Source organism: Mytilus edulis, chromosome 14 (assembly GCF_963676685.1).
Source record: "Mytilus edulis chromosome 14, xbMytEdul2.2, whole genome shotgun sequence".
Classification (NCBI taxonomy): Eukaryota; Metazoa; Mollusca; class Bivalvia; order Mytilida; family Mytilidae; genus Mytilus; species Mytilus edulis.
In genome coordinates, this window is record NC_092357.1 from 48898950 (window position 1) to 48914406 (window position 15457).

The 15457-nt window shown below is 31.0% G+C and overlaps 2 protein-coding genes across 2 annotated transcripts in view; both read right to left on the reverse strand.

Annotated features, from left to right (window-relative positions):
- Nucleotides 1–10510: 10510 nt before the first annotated feature.
- On the reverse strand, nucleotides 10511–11104 carry LOC139504282 (uncharacterized). The gene has a single exon (XM_071294347.1). The coding sequence runs from the start codon at nucleotides 11102–11104 to the stop codon at nucleotides 10511–10513; it is 594 nt and encodes a 197-aa protein (XP_071150448.1).
- Nucleotides 11105–13089: 1985 nt separating this feature from the next.
- LOC139504283 (uncharacterized) overlaps nucleotides 13090–15457 on the reverse strand; it is a 43633-nt gene continuing 41265 nt past the window's right edge. The window contains exon 6 of the mRNA XM_071294348.1: nucleotides 13090–13546. Within this exon, the coding sequence (XP_071150449.1) occupies nucleotides 13090–13546 (457 nt within the window). The remainder of the gene's footprint in view (nucleotides 13547–15457) is intronic.

The window sequence follows — 15457 nt, forward strand, 5'->3', positions numbered from 1 at the left end:
TGTCTCTAGTCCACATCGTATGCCTATTTGCCAATTAAAGTTTACATTTTCTGCCTTAAATTGTCAATTTAGAATTCTTGTCACAACAGTATCATCTGTAACCATATTTCTGACACAGTTTAGATAATATATATACTAGAAGTGTTCAAACAAAGCCATATTTGCAATAGTTGTATGTATGCAGAAACCAGTCTGTGATATGAATTCACTTAAAATGATATAGAGATGACTGCTAACATCTGATGTTTGCATAACTTCCAAGCATAGTTATTGTTTTCTATATCAAGAACTTTAAAATCATGAAATCATAGCATTTACAACATGTACAAGTTAAATCATTTGTTTTATGACCCAGAGGGTAGGCAATTTTCTATGGTTTTTGCCCCTGGGACCTCACATTTCCTAAACTATTCTGCTGTTTCTAGCAATTAAGAATATTTAGTACATATTCAGGATAGAACACACTTTTGTAAGTTTTGTTGAGATATTATTGTATTTCTAGCATGTATTTTTTATGCCGTGGTGACAAAAAATCAGATTTAGGTGTTACGGCTTACTTTTGGGTTATCGACAGGACACAAACACCCCATAAATAATATTCAGGAAAGATGTATGAGTTTCAATGACTGTGAAGAGTATATATATATATATAAGCACTTCTTAACAATTTAATTACATATATGAAAATATTATGAATTAATTTTATATTCAGGACTTTAAGTAAACTATGCATACTGTAAACTGTGAATTTATGCTAAGTTATCATTTGTAAGGCCCAGAATTCTATCAATTTTCATAAAATATTTATAAAACTTCATCTTTGAGTTAATTTCATTAAAATCTGCGAGATAAAGCAAATTTGGTTAAATTCTGAATGTTCTCTTTTTTTTTACCCAATATAGGTTGCATTTCTGTAAATATTCTCAAAGTTTAAACTAATACTTATTTTCTTAACTACCCCTACCTCGAATGAAGGGTTACCACAGATTTCATTACAAACAATATGCACATGTATATTTACTGATAACATTCCCAAGTTATGTCTCTGTGAGATTCAACACAGAGAGCATAACTGGGAACCAGTATATAAACAAAATTAATTTTCTATGAATATTCTAGATCTCCCTTAAAGAGACGTGGTTTGAGAAACAGCTGTATTTACAAAGTGCAACCTATAGTACATTTTATTGTGACCTGAGTTATCTTGAGTTAAAAGGTTTATATTTGTATTTCTTTTTTAGGTGACCTCAGGTACCCCTGTGCCCCTGTAATGACAGAATTAATGATACAATCAAATACATAACATAAACAATTCAGCGTCAATGAAGTCCTACATTTAGAATGAAGAAATTAGTTCATTACAGCATAATTATATACCTAGCAGTGTTTCTTTTATGCTTTCACTACAGGGGTTCCTCAGATCACCCCCAAAAACAACCCATTTGACTCAAATTGACTCAGTTCAACTTAAAAAGTACATTTCACAAACAATACAACCTTCATTAAATCCTACATTTTAAAATGCAGAAATTAATTTATTACAGAATAATTATATACCCTAACATTGTATCTGTTATTATTTCATTACAAGGGTACCTGATGTAACTCACCTAAAACAATAAATAACACCCATTTAACTCAAATTATCATAGAAAATATTTGACATAAACTATGCAATGTCCATCATGTCCATGAGGTGTTATATTCAGAAAGAAAAAAATAGTTTATTGCAACATAATTATATACCTTAGCATAGTTTTTACTATTCTTTAATTACGGGGTTTACCTAAGGTCAGACAAAAAAAAACCACACAGAATAAAACCAATTGATCTCCAATTAAATCAGTTAACCTTAACAAATACATAACATAAGCAATACATAAAGGGAGCAGTAGTAAACCGCTGTTCGAAATTCATAAATCGATAGAGAAAAAACAAATCCGAGTTACAAACTAAAACCGAGGGAAACGCATCAAATATAAGAGAAAAACGACACAACAGAAACACAACTTTAAAATGAAACACACACAGAAACGAATTATAATATAACAATACAACGTTAATGAAGATCTACATTTGGAATTAAGACATTAGTATATTGCGCATAATTATATACCCAATTGTATCTATTTTGCTCTTTGGTATTAAGTCACATTAAGATTGTTCCAAATAGGGAATTATATTTTTTTCGAATTAATCAATAACAAATTCCACAGATACCTGAGGGCACCTGATTACATCAGGGCCTACACCAGCGGACCTTTCTTCCACCTGCACATTAATATCAGACATACTAAATGAATTAGTAGCAATATGTGCATCATTTTAAGAGTTTGGAAAATCGAAGTATTTATAGTTAATGAAGCATATCAAATGCCTGTCAATTTGATAAAATTCATTATGCTGCAGTAGTCAATATACGCATGTGCAAACAAATTTTATTGGATTTAGAGCATGGTTTGTTCACAAAGCGAATGACACACGTCATATTAGAATCAGAAATTTAAAGTATTCTTATTTCTTACTTTCAAATAAAATTACAATCATTGCATGTCGAAATTACAGAACTCCCAGGAAATTTAAAATCAAAAGTCCATAAATATCAAATGTGAAAATCAAAAGTCGAAACGTATCAAATAAATGAAAAACAACTGTCATATTCCTGACTAGTACAAGCTTTTGTTATCTAGAAAATAGTGGATTAAACCTGGTTTTGTGGCTAGCTGAACCTCTGATTTTCACTTGATTATTAAAAATCGAGAATCTTCATATTATTTTTAGATTATATCAAGTCGTATTAAGAACAATAGATTGTGTAATCGGACAAGGGGCTTCAAAAGTTCACGCCTTTATCGCTTATATTAGAGGTAAACGGAATTGTCTTACTATTTGAGTTTCTTTGAGTAAAAGTTGTGTTTGTATGTCAAAATATTGTTGTTAACATGTTACTGTGGATTCGAACGTCAAAATGAGGAGTCTGGGGTACACAATTGTAATTCTGATATATGATAATTTTATTCATAAAGGTATAAACAAGTAACATATGAAAACATCCATATGACCTATAGTTGTTAATTTCTGTGTCATTTTGATCTCTTGTGGAGAGTTGTCTCGTTGGCAATCATACCATATCTTCTTTTTTTTTTATATTTTAATATAACATCAACTTTTTTTTTATATCTCACGAAAGCTAAGTAGGGCCTAGTTGTAAAGAGAGTATTTTTGAATATTATTTTTAAATCGCACAAGTCTGAGGAAGACAAGTTGTTTCTTGCAGGTGTACGATATAACCTGTGAATTAGTATTCAAGATGTAAAACTAGCTTGTGTTGCCAGAATAGTTTATAAGATAATTGCAAAACGTTTTGAATTAAAGTCAACGCGTCACTTAAAAAAAGATATTCACCGTTATTGATAAATCAACTGACAACGTCAGACAAGCTTTAAATAATTTTACATAACATGCAGCACATTTTTATGATTATACTTCCGTTAAAGTTAGCAAAAGTAAAACATATGACTAAAGGATTTTATTATTCTCATTATTGCAAAAAAGTCGTGGTTCACTTACAACTAGGTAGGAGGTCGTCTTGTGTTGGTCTTCCATATTGGATTTTTAAATGACGTAACGTAACTTAATTTAGTTAACAACAATGTTATCAGTGCAGTGTTTGTTTACATAATATGTTAAGTTATAGATACTACTTTTTCCCGAACGTCGTGTGTAAAATGTCATTGATTTTAATAGCTTCGTGATCTATTTATTTGTAGGAATACATGTACATGTATATATTAAGGCTCATAAATAATTAACAGGAATTTGCGGTAAACTTTTTTCATTCCAAAAAAAAAAGATGAAATTAACAAACAGCTGAGTTTCACTTCATATGGTCCAAAAACTTATGACAAATAGATTTTAATACCAAAATGAGATACCAAAACGTTTTTCGTGCAAGTTGCGTAGAGGATAGTTTTTAACAGCTAATATATATGTTAATTTGCGGAACGCATCAGATCATATCAATCTGAAGAATCTACTATTTGTATATAAAGCTGTTTCATGCTGGAACAGCACGATTTTTTCCATGTAATTTTAAAAAGATAAAACAAAAGAGCTAGCTTTAGCTGCGAGTGTAGTTCATACGATGAAAACACGAAGAGCAAAGCAGATATGCCTTTTTTGTTATTAATGCAATGACTGTTTAGTTTTAACCATTTTTTCCATGACGTCAGCAAGCTATTATGAAAGCGTTTACTAACTGAATAATAATTCACAATTTCAAATAACATTTTAAAGACTAAGTTTCCATTAATTTAGCAATAGTAAAGCGGTATGTAAAGAAAGTTTGTTGCTCTAACTTACTTTTGTGTATATCGCCTAGTATCCGTATTGGATTTTACATGACGTATCCTCACTGAATTTAGTAACAATATGTAAACAAACACTGCACTGATATAAAAATTAATGTCCATATTTGTACCTCAAAAACTACATGTTACTTAAATACCATGAATCTAGGACATATAAAAATGTTATTTTCATTTTAATTTTCAGAAAATTAAAATCTAACCTGGACTTTGATATTCATTTTCTGAAAACCTCAATTCGACCGAAAATACACAGCTATTTAAATCACCTATAGTCACTCTATTATCTATGTAAAATCAATTCAGTTTACTTCATTTATTCTATAAGGGGAGCTTCTCAAACTACGTTATGTGTTTGAGCTTTTGATTAGCTACTATACGTTTTGAATTTTCCTCGGAGTTCAGTAACTTTGTGATTTTTCTTTTAATGAACTTACTTTATTTTTGCACCTTCTGCGGGAAAGGAAGAACAATACTCCAGTTTTTAATATTCAGAAACTTTAATTATTTATCTAGGTCCAACCATGCTTCAAAACTTTTAAAGGTGCACAGGTTTGTCTGTGCCCAGAGAGAAACGAGTGTCGTAAATACGGCCAAAGTTGCAAAAAAGGCATGATGAACATCATGTGGACAATGCCCTATATTTTAACTTTAAACGGTAATACGTACAGGTCATCGCAAAGATAAATTTTAAAGTGTATGAAACGATGTAAATTTATATTGTATATTTTGATAAAAATGAAATAAATGAGAACCATTTGTAATGTTATTTCCATTTTGTATATTGCATGTGGTGAGGAATAATAGTATTCAAAGCTGACGTTAACGTTAACAACTACTATCCAACATGATGAGTAAAACATTTGTAAAATATTTTGATATAACAATTTTGATTTTTAATTCTAGGTTTTTCAGTCTTACAGAGCAAATTAACCAAAATCGACTTTGAAAAAAAAATCTTTGTTTGCACTATAAACAACGTAAACTATATCGATTTCAATACTTTTCCATGGCATTATCATTTTTTGTCGTCTACTGAGTTTAAACATTCCTCTCGTATCTTTGTCTTGTATCTCTCATTGACAATAATGTATTGATGGATTTCGTTGTAAACGTGCACCTTAGCCAGAAAACATGTATGCCAAATACCTATTTTTATTCCTTCTGTTTTTTTGTATACTATGAAAATACATATATATTTCTCAAAATATGTAAACGGTGTTGTTGGATGAATTTTTGTACAAGATTTAATGACTAGAGGATTTCAGGAAATGTATTTAAAGTTATAGGTACTTTGGGACATGACAATTGTCATTCTAGCCCGGCTCCTCATTTTTTTTACTCCAAATTTTTTTTTCTTTTTCCTTGTTAATTTCAATAATGTTAGCGTTTATCTGTATAATATCATGACCATTCATTACTATGAATAAAGTGCTTTTTACTATCAATTCTCAGTTTACTAATCGATCCACGGCGGTCTTTGACATATTATATAGACCCTCTCTATTTAATAAACTCTGTGACCGCCGTGGTTAGTAAACTTGAAAAATGATAGCAGATAGCAAATACACTTTATTCATAGTCTTTGTATGTTCAAAGTACAGAAAAACGAAAACCGGAAGTCTAGTCTGACTTAAAATTTCATCCATTGACGGAAAAATATCCGGACGCATTTTTTTCGTTTTTCTCCCAAAATAACCCAATCTGAAAAATCATAAGAATGGATGACAAATGCGACTATACATGGTACCTATAGGACACAGAGGCATGATGATTGATTTATTGTGGAAGGAAGAGAAGCGACACACAAAATGAGGTCTTCTCGTTTAATAGTATAGATAATTGGGTAATATTGCCAAAACGATGTTAAAAAGACGATCCAATATATCCACTACAGACGTATTATTTCGAATTCTTGGCCTCAGACGCAAATGTAGTATTTATGAGTAAAGTATAAAGCATATTTCTATCAAAAACAGCTAGACGAGTGCAACAAAGTTTGACCTTAATTCAACAAAACAACTATAATCAGAACACTTTAATTTTGGAAACACACACTATGAAATCGCTGCAGCTTAGAAATCAAAGAAATGGACGTCTTTCATAACTCTTTTAAAATAATATCTTTATTTGACTTTTAAGATCTCCAGAATAATGTTATGCGTTAAATTATTAAATGATATGAGCAAATAAGCCCTAATACGGATAAATCAGCATGTGCAATACTGAAAACGTCTCACTATCAATATAAATCAAGATTTAATATTGCTCTTCGAACAGGGCCAATACGGAAAAAAACAGAGCCAATTCAGAAATAGTCGGGGGAAAAGCCGTATTGGCCCTGTAATTATCACGATTTTTTTTTTAAAGAAAAACAGGGCCAATACAGAAAAAATCGAGAAAAAAGCCGTATTGGCCCTGTATTGATTACGGTTTTTAATTTTCTTATAATCATTTAATAAAAGTGTTATGAACTGGCTGTTTCTGTATTGGCACTGGTATAGATTCTCGGTCATCTGTATTGGCCCTCGACCCTACGGGTCTCGGGGCCAATACAGCAAACCTTGAATCTATACCAGTGCCAATACAGAAACAGCCAGTTAATAACACTATAATAATAAAAATAAAATAATACACTTTACTGCACAAAAATTGTGCTACTAATGGTCAATAAAATGAATGCATATTTGACGTATTGTTATGCCGAAATGATTTAAATTTAAATACTGTAGTTCAAATCAACACAAATTAACTGTATGAAAAACATAGCCTGAATATGTTTGTGATAGTTTATTAATACATTTAACGGTGGTTCATTCCTCGTTACTCATTTTAACGTTTGTTTGTATGTAAAACTGATCCAGAAAAATAAGAAAAGTCATAAAAAGATTTCGAAATAACGACAACGCTCTCGTGTATACAAATATTCGATTAACATTTGCATACCATAACCCAATTGCATACTGGGTGTGTCATGTGCAATGGATAAATAATGTATCAAAATAAGGCTTGATGATTAAGGAATTATGAGGAGTATACGTTAGTGAGAAAACACTCTAAAACTATTGTCAAATCAGACTAGAATTACTACTAGGACATCAAATGGTTATTTACTTACTCATAGCAACCTTAAATAATCATTCAACGAAGCTCTTTAATTTGTTATTTAGTGATTCAGAAAATGAAAATATCACGTTCATGTGTGGTATTTAGTTACAAATGGAAGTTTTTAACGACCTTGACTGGCTATACAGCCCTTGCACGGTCGGCTTTTAAGTATTTAGTTCTTATGTCGTAGATGCTTTTATAGGTTTAACGTTATAAAATCAGTTATTCATATGCTATATTCCGAACATATAATTTGATTGATACGATATTACCGGGCTTGTATTTCCTATCATGATTTTCTTGATAGAGGATTGCTGCTCACAAGTAAGCTTTTAAACTAGGAGTTCCAAATGGTGACGTTAAACTCATTCCTTCGTAAATTTTACGGAATCCATCACGAGTTGGTTGACCGTTTTTGAATAACCGTTTTACATATGATATCGGATATGTTCCTTATGTCGTAACTACAATGCCCTTCCCCTTTCAAGAATGTGACCTACTGAATTATACTATTTACCGGATTTGTAATAACAAAAGCAACATGACGGGTGCCACATGTGGAACAGGATATGTTTACCCTTTCAGAACACCTGAGAGCACCCCAGTTTTTTATGGGGTTCATGTTGCTTAGTCTATGTTGTGTCTTATCTACTATTATTTGTCTGTTCGTATTTTATCTTTAGTCATGTCGTTGATATTTTGTTTTCAATCTACGAGTTTGATTGTCCCTCTGGTATCGTTCGTCCCTCTTTTAGTTGATTGAGATAGTAGTATCATGTACACCTCATTTGCGATTTATAAGTTTTGAATGCCCCATTTGTATCTTCCTCTTTTTGTTTTATAAAACCATTCTACCATGAGAAAACAATGAAACACGTCTTACATTTATATTTTATTCAAGATATATTATAGGTGAAGATTTGTAGAAGATTAACCCCCTCGTATAAGTACTATTGAAAAAAAGAATGCGATTTATACTTATTCTTCAACACCTTACGGATATCATTCAAGACATAAAAAGGAAAGTTTACTATCAATAAAATGAGATTTATTGTGAATATGATATCTACTGAATGTGCTTGAAATAATTTACAACAGTTTGTTGAGTAAACAATCAATGAATCTGATGGTGAAAGACGTGTTAAAGTATAATATTGTTTTGCTATTTGGACCCAACCAGAATTGTGAATCGAGTTGTGATATTAATTTTCTACACCATTTGCGAATTTTCCATAAATAATGTGATTATTATTCAAGTTTTAACTTTCCCTTTTAAGTAATGCAAACGATGTCAGTATTCACTGCATAACCTAAAACACCTGTTCGCCTTTTATTCTGGTACATGTATCATGGCACGTAATAAAAATAATAACCCTTGTGTAAATACACTTAATATATTGTGATGCACATTGCACCATTCTCTGCATAAATTGAAGCATGGTGGTTTTTTCTCTGGATTGATAAATTCCCCACCCCAACAACCACCCCATTTACAGGAAAAAAACTTTTTTTAAAGTAATAATTTCCAAACGATAACACAAACACCTGTAAAATTGGATGTTCCCTTTTCGGGTGTTTGCATCTTTTTGAAATAAGAGGTATCATCCCAACTTAAATCTATCAAAATTGGAAAATAGAAGTTTTTATGTTCTTAATGAAGCCATATATTGCATTGCAATTCAACTAAGTTTGGAACATCACAAACATGATGATATAAGGAAACTGACTAAATTTCATGATCGGAAATTAGGTTCTTGAGGCAACTTAAGATTTTAATAAAAACAACTAAAAAAGGGAAATCGGAAGTTTTTTCAAGGTTAACTTTATTTAAAACACCACATTTTATTAATAGTCGTGTCCATTACCAATCCCAGCAAAACATATTAATACCTTTGTCAATAAGTGAATTATATATTGCTTCCTGTACAGACTTTTTTTAAATGTATTGCGTAAACTATACATTTATTTTGTAGTTATTTTCATCGTAGCCTGATTTGACCTTTCTTATGTAAAATAATTACTGTAAGAAAGGTGTGTGTCTATTATAAGCTGAGGTTATAAGATTATAATGATGTGTGGTAATCAAGTAGACGTCTTCGATATCCAGTGATGTAAGCTGCACCTAGTGTTTCGGGTATCATTTCGGTCATTTTTTACCAAGGCCGTAAATCCTCATCAGGTACCCTAGCCTTGTATCATTATAAATACTATCCTCATCAGGTATTTATTAATAGTCGTGTTCATTACCAATCCCAGCAAAACATATTGATACCTTTGTCATTAAGTGACTTATATATTGCTTCCGGTACAGACTTTTTTTTAAAACAAATATATTGCGTAAATTATACATTTATTTTGTAGTTATTTTCATCGTCACATGATTTGACCTTTCTTATGTAAAATAATAACTGTTAGAAAGGTGTATGTCTGTTATAAGTTGAGGTTATAAGATTATAATGATGTGTGGTAATCAAGTAGAAGTATTCGATGTCCAGTGATGTAAAAATGATTAAGCTGCACCTGGTGTTTCGGATATCATTTAGGTCATTTTTTACCAAGGTCGTAAATCCTCATCAGGTACCCTAGCCTTGTATCATTATAAATACTATTTAATTACAATTTGATTAGTTCTTGCTCTGGTTACATATCAAATGTAGTGTTATTTTTAGGGCACGACACCTGGTGAATCTGCAATATCATTATTATTCTTATGTCCTTTCTTACCTAATTATTATTTAATTGTTTACAGTGATTATAATTTGCCGAGGTCAAATACTCCTTCACGTTTTTATGTTTACGATAAGCAATCATAGGTGGTCTGGGAAATAAATTCTTAGCAGTTATATCATTTTCTATTAACTGCCAATGTTTTCTTATTCGTCTTCCCAATTGTTTAAAGAGTGGATTACATTTAGTTGCTAGAACTAGTGGTGGACAGTTTAGTTTATTTCTTTTTTTATAACATAATGTATTCAATCTGTTTTTTCTCAATGCTTTATCTATTAGTGGATTAATTTCATTTCCCAAGTATCCTCTTAGTGTAAGTTTTGTTTGAATATGTCTATCTGTTTGTCGAGGTCATCTCTGTTACAACACGACCTAATGAACCTTGTAAAGTCCCCAATTATAAATCCTTTGAATACAGATGCTGGGTGAGCAGACGAGTTTTCTAAATATTGGTAATTATCTGTAGGTTTGCGATATAATTTGACATCTAATATCTTTTCTGTTTCAAATCTGGTTCCTTTAAATATTGTTACATCCAAAAATTGTATTTGATTATTAGAGATTTCATGTGTAAATTTTAATAGTGGGTAAATACTATTTGCAATTTGGTAAAATTCCTTAAGAGACTGTTCGCTTCCTTTGAATAATAAAAATCCATCATCTCTGTAGACAGAAAGAAGAGAAATGTCAGACGAGTATGGGAACTGTTTCAATATTTCAGAAACGATTTCATATATTCTTATATCTGTTAAACTTGGCGACATTGGGGATCCCATTGGAACCCCAACTTTCTGTTTGAAAATTTGCCCATTAAATTCAAATTCATTATTTGCAAGGGAAATTCTTAGTAATTCCAGTAAAGCCTTTTTTGGTGGCACTGGGATGTCAAATTTATACTGCATTATTAGTGGCCACGCTCTGTCGAATGCATTAATAATTTCGGTATGATGTAGATTGGTGTACATGCTTGAAATATCAAATGAGCTCATTACCTGGGACGTTTACATTCTGTAAATGATTGATATCAGTTTTAATCTTTTCTCTATCCGATTGATTTATTTTATGAAGTTTTGGTAGGAAGTATAGTCTCCCTAATCTTTTTCCCTGGTCATTTATTAGAAACTTAAATGTAACTTCATCAATGTAGGATTCATTGTGTAGACGATGAATAATAGTGTTGATACTGTCTAGTACTTCTGTTGTATGAGATTCGTTAATTCTTTCATAGTGTACATTGTCATTTAATTGGTCATTTGCCATTTTAATATATAGCTCTTTATCAAGAACAACTGTTGAGGAGTTTTTATCTGCCTTTTTGATAATTATACGATCGTTTGAACGTAGTGATTGTGACGCTTTCCTTTAATTTTTAGGCAGGTTGTCCTTAAATGATTTAATTTATATTTTCAATTTTAGTTGAAAATAAGTAATTTTCAATTGCATTATTAGCCAAGTTTGGCTAATAACCACTTTTGAAAAGAAATGGATGACGGTTGTATTGGTGAGATCCATTATCAAAATGATATTTGCATCTCATTTTACGGGCTAGTTCATTGAAGTCATTTATGAGAGTTTTCTTAGCGTGTCGAAGATTTGGACTAGGAATGAATTTTAGTCCTTTCGCTAAAACTAGAACTTCAGCATTACATAGCTTTTCTTTTGTGAATATATCAACATATTTTGCAGCTCTCTGTACTTTTTCCGTGTGTTTATATTGTCTTCTCTTGTGCTGTCGGTTTATATTGTATATTTTTCTTTTTTCTTTATTTTGAGCAAATTTGCGTTTCTTATCCCTAGCTTTGAACGATTCTTTCTATTCAACATGATTGGATGATAAGTTTTCCTTATGTGCTTATTCTTATATATATATAATCATTTACGTCTATGAGTTTGAATTGAGATAGGTTAGCTTATAATCTCTAATTGCGAGATATAAGCTGTAGTGAATTTCTCTGGTGAAATATAGTAAATAATCAATCTCCTTTTTTGGAATTTTTTTTCCCTGATTGCGAAAAAATCTTCTCAGAGATGATATCTATAAGTGTATATATTTTGTATCTTTAAATTGTATACATTGATCTCGTTTTTTATAAGTTTTTTTCTATTTCGAAAAAAATCTTCTCAGAGAGGATGTCTATAAAAGATAATCTTGTTTCTTTAAAATTTTACACATCGATCTGGTTTTTTAGAAGTGTTTTTCTCTTTTGAAAAACCTTCTCTCAGAGATGATGTCTATAAGAAATAATCGTGTTTCTCTGAAATTTGCAAAGCACTAAAGAGTACGCTAACATCGCGCGGGAAAGAAAGTGTATATACGTGTTGGTTTGTGATTGGTTCGTGAAATATCTTCATGAATTGTTGAAGACCCAAGGAGAAAGTTGATTGGTTAATGAAAAGCATCATATGTTGAACTGAACTACGTCACACAGTGTATGATCAACCTCTCAAATACTGAAATTATACGTCATATAATGTAATTTCCAAACATCTTAAATAATATCTAATAAAGATACAAGCATAGTAGTATTTTATATAATTTAATGCAATAATATGAATTAGTAACAGTAATATTACATGTGAATATAAATTTATCAGCTGTTATAGAATCTCACATCAGCATTTGTACTAGTTGGTAAAAATTAACAAATTTTCCGAGACGGATTTAATCTTGAAAATTTATAGTCTTCATAAAAATAAAATAGAATGTAACACTAGTTTTATTACCTGCTGAGTTAAACAAATTATGTTATCACTAGCTGTGTCCGTAAATTAATCCAGTTTTTGTAAATATATCGCTATCATAACTTATGTATAATTCCTGTTATAATGGTCCCTGAATGTTAACATTGAGCACTTTGAGTATTGAGCATTGTTACGTACAGTGTAATCAGTATTCATAGTGGCGACGTCTTCCTCTGAATGATCCTCTATTGTTTCTGCTGTTTCTATTGTCTCTCATACTGTTCTTTAATTCGTCCATTTCCCTTCGGAGTTTTACTAGTTCAGTTTCTTCTTCCCTCTGGTGTTTCCTTTTTATCTGCTCTATTTCATGTTTTAACTTCTGTACATCTCCTTTATCGTTTTTCAATTCTTCTTTAGTGATTGCTTTCAGCGCTGCCTCTCTATATTTTTCAGCCCACTTTTCTTTGATTTCTTGTACTTGATTATTTAGCTTAGTAATGTTTTTCCCGTTTTTAATCTTTGTGCATGCTTCCCTCAATATTTGCTCACTATTAGTTTGCATCTTTTCGGAATGCTCCGTGGCTGCTTGTAACACAGTTTCACGGAAGTTGGTTCTGATGGTTTTATTAAATTCTTGAATTTTGCTTCGAAAATAAAGTGCCCTAAAAATAACATTACATTTGATATGTTACCAGAGCAAGTAATTACATAGTATTTATAATGATACAAGGCTAGGGTACCTGATGAGGATTTACGACCTTGGTAAAAAATGACCTAAATGATATCCGAAACACCAGGTGCAGCTTAATCATTTTTACATCACTGGAAATCGAAGACGTCTACCTGATTACCACACATCATTATAATCTTATAACCTCAGCTTATAACAGACACACACCTATCTAACAGTAATTATTTTACATAAGAAAGGTCAAATCAGGCTACGATGAAAATAACTACAAAATAAATGTATAGTTTACGCAATACATTTTTTCAAAAAAAAGTCAGTACAGGAAGCAATATATAATTCACTTATTGACAAAGGTATTACTATGTTTTGCTGGGATTGGTAATGGACACAACTATTAATAAATTGTATGTTCGAAGCCTCTGCTTCATACGTTGTTCAACCTTCGTATTGCCTTGATTTTATTAGTCTTGGTAATCTCCTAGTAGACATATTGATGCACTGTCTCTATTATACTAATAATCAGAATTATTGAACAATGGGATGTGATAAGTATTGAAATAATATCATAACACACTACATTACAGATGGAAGTTGGATTTTTACTTTTTTTCAAAAAACAATCTATAAGTAAGGTTGTTTTCTTTAAATATAACGTCAATTCGCATATTTAATGCAGACGTCGGAGACTATAAGAATACAAGTAATTATTGAATTGAAATTACACATTATTAATGATCAATTTATATTTTGAGCCATAAATAGATACTGACTTGCAAAGTTCTGTATACCTACCGCAAAAACGTATCAGATGTAGATTTATTGATGGGTACAACATTATTGGGAATCTGAGAAACCATCTTGGAAATGTCCTTTGTGATAAAACAATACAGCGGAAACCTTTGATGTAATACAAGTACTTGAGAGGTTAGGTCATACACTGTGTGAGTAGTTTGGTTCAACATATGATGATTTTCATTAACCAATCAACTTTCTCCTTGGGTCTTCAACAATTCATGAAGATATTTCACGAACCAATCACAAACCAACACGTATATACACTTTCTTTCCCGCGCGATGTTAGCGTACTTTTTAGTTCTTAGCAAATTTCAGAGAAACACGATTATTTCTTATAGACATCATCTCTGAGAGGAGGTTTTTCAAAAGAGAAAAACACTTCTAAAAAAACAGATCGATGTGGAAAATTTTAAAGAAACAAGATTATCTTTTATAGACATCATCTCTGAGAGGATTTTTTTTCGAAATAGAAAAAAACTTCTAAAAAACGAGATCAATGTTTAATTTAAAGATACAAAATATATATACTTATAGATATCATCTCTGAGAAGATTTTTTCGCAATCAGGAAAAAAATTCTAAAAAAAGGAGATTGATTATTTACTATATTACACCATAGAAATTCACTACAGGTTATATCTCGCAATTAGAGATTATAAGCTCACTTATTTCAATTTGAATCTGAACGAATCATATCAAGATATTAGATATCAAATTATATCGCAAACCTACAGATAATTACCAATACTTAGAAAAATCGTCTGCTCACCCAGCATCTGTATTCAAAGGATTTATAATTGTGGAAATTACAAGGTTCATTAGATCGTGTTGTAACAGAGATGACCTCGACATACAGATAAAAGTATTCAAACAAAAACTTACACTAAGAGGATACTCGGAACATGAAATTAATCCACTAATAGATAAAGCATTGAGAAAAAACAGACTGAATACATTATGTTATAAAAAAAGAAATAAACAAAACTGTCCACCACTAGTTCTAGCAACTTAATTTAATCCACTCTTAAAACAATTGGGAAACGAATAAAAAATTATTGGCAGTTAATAGAAAATGATATAACTGCTAA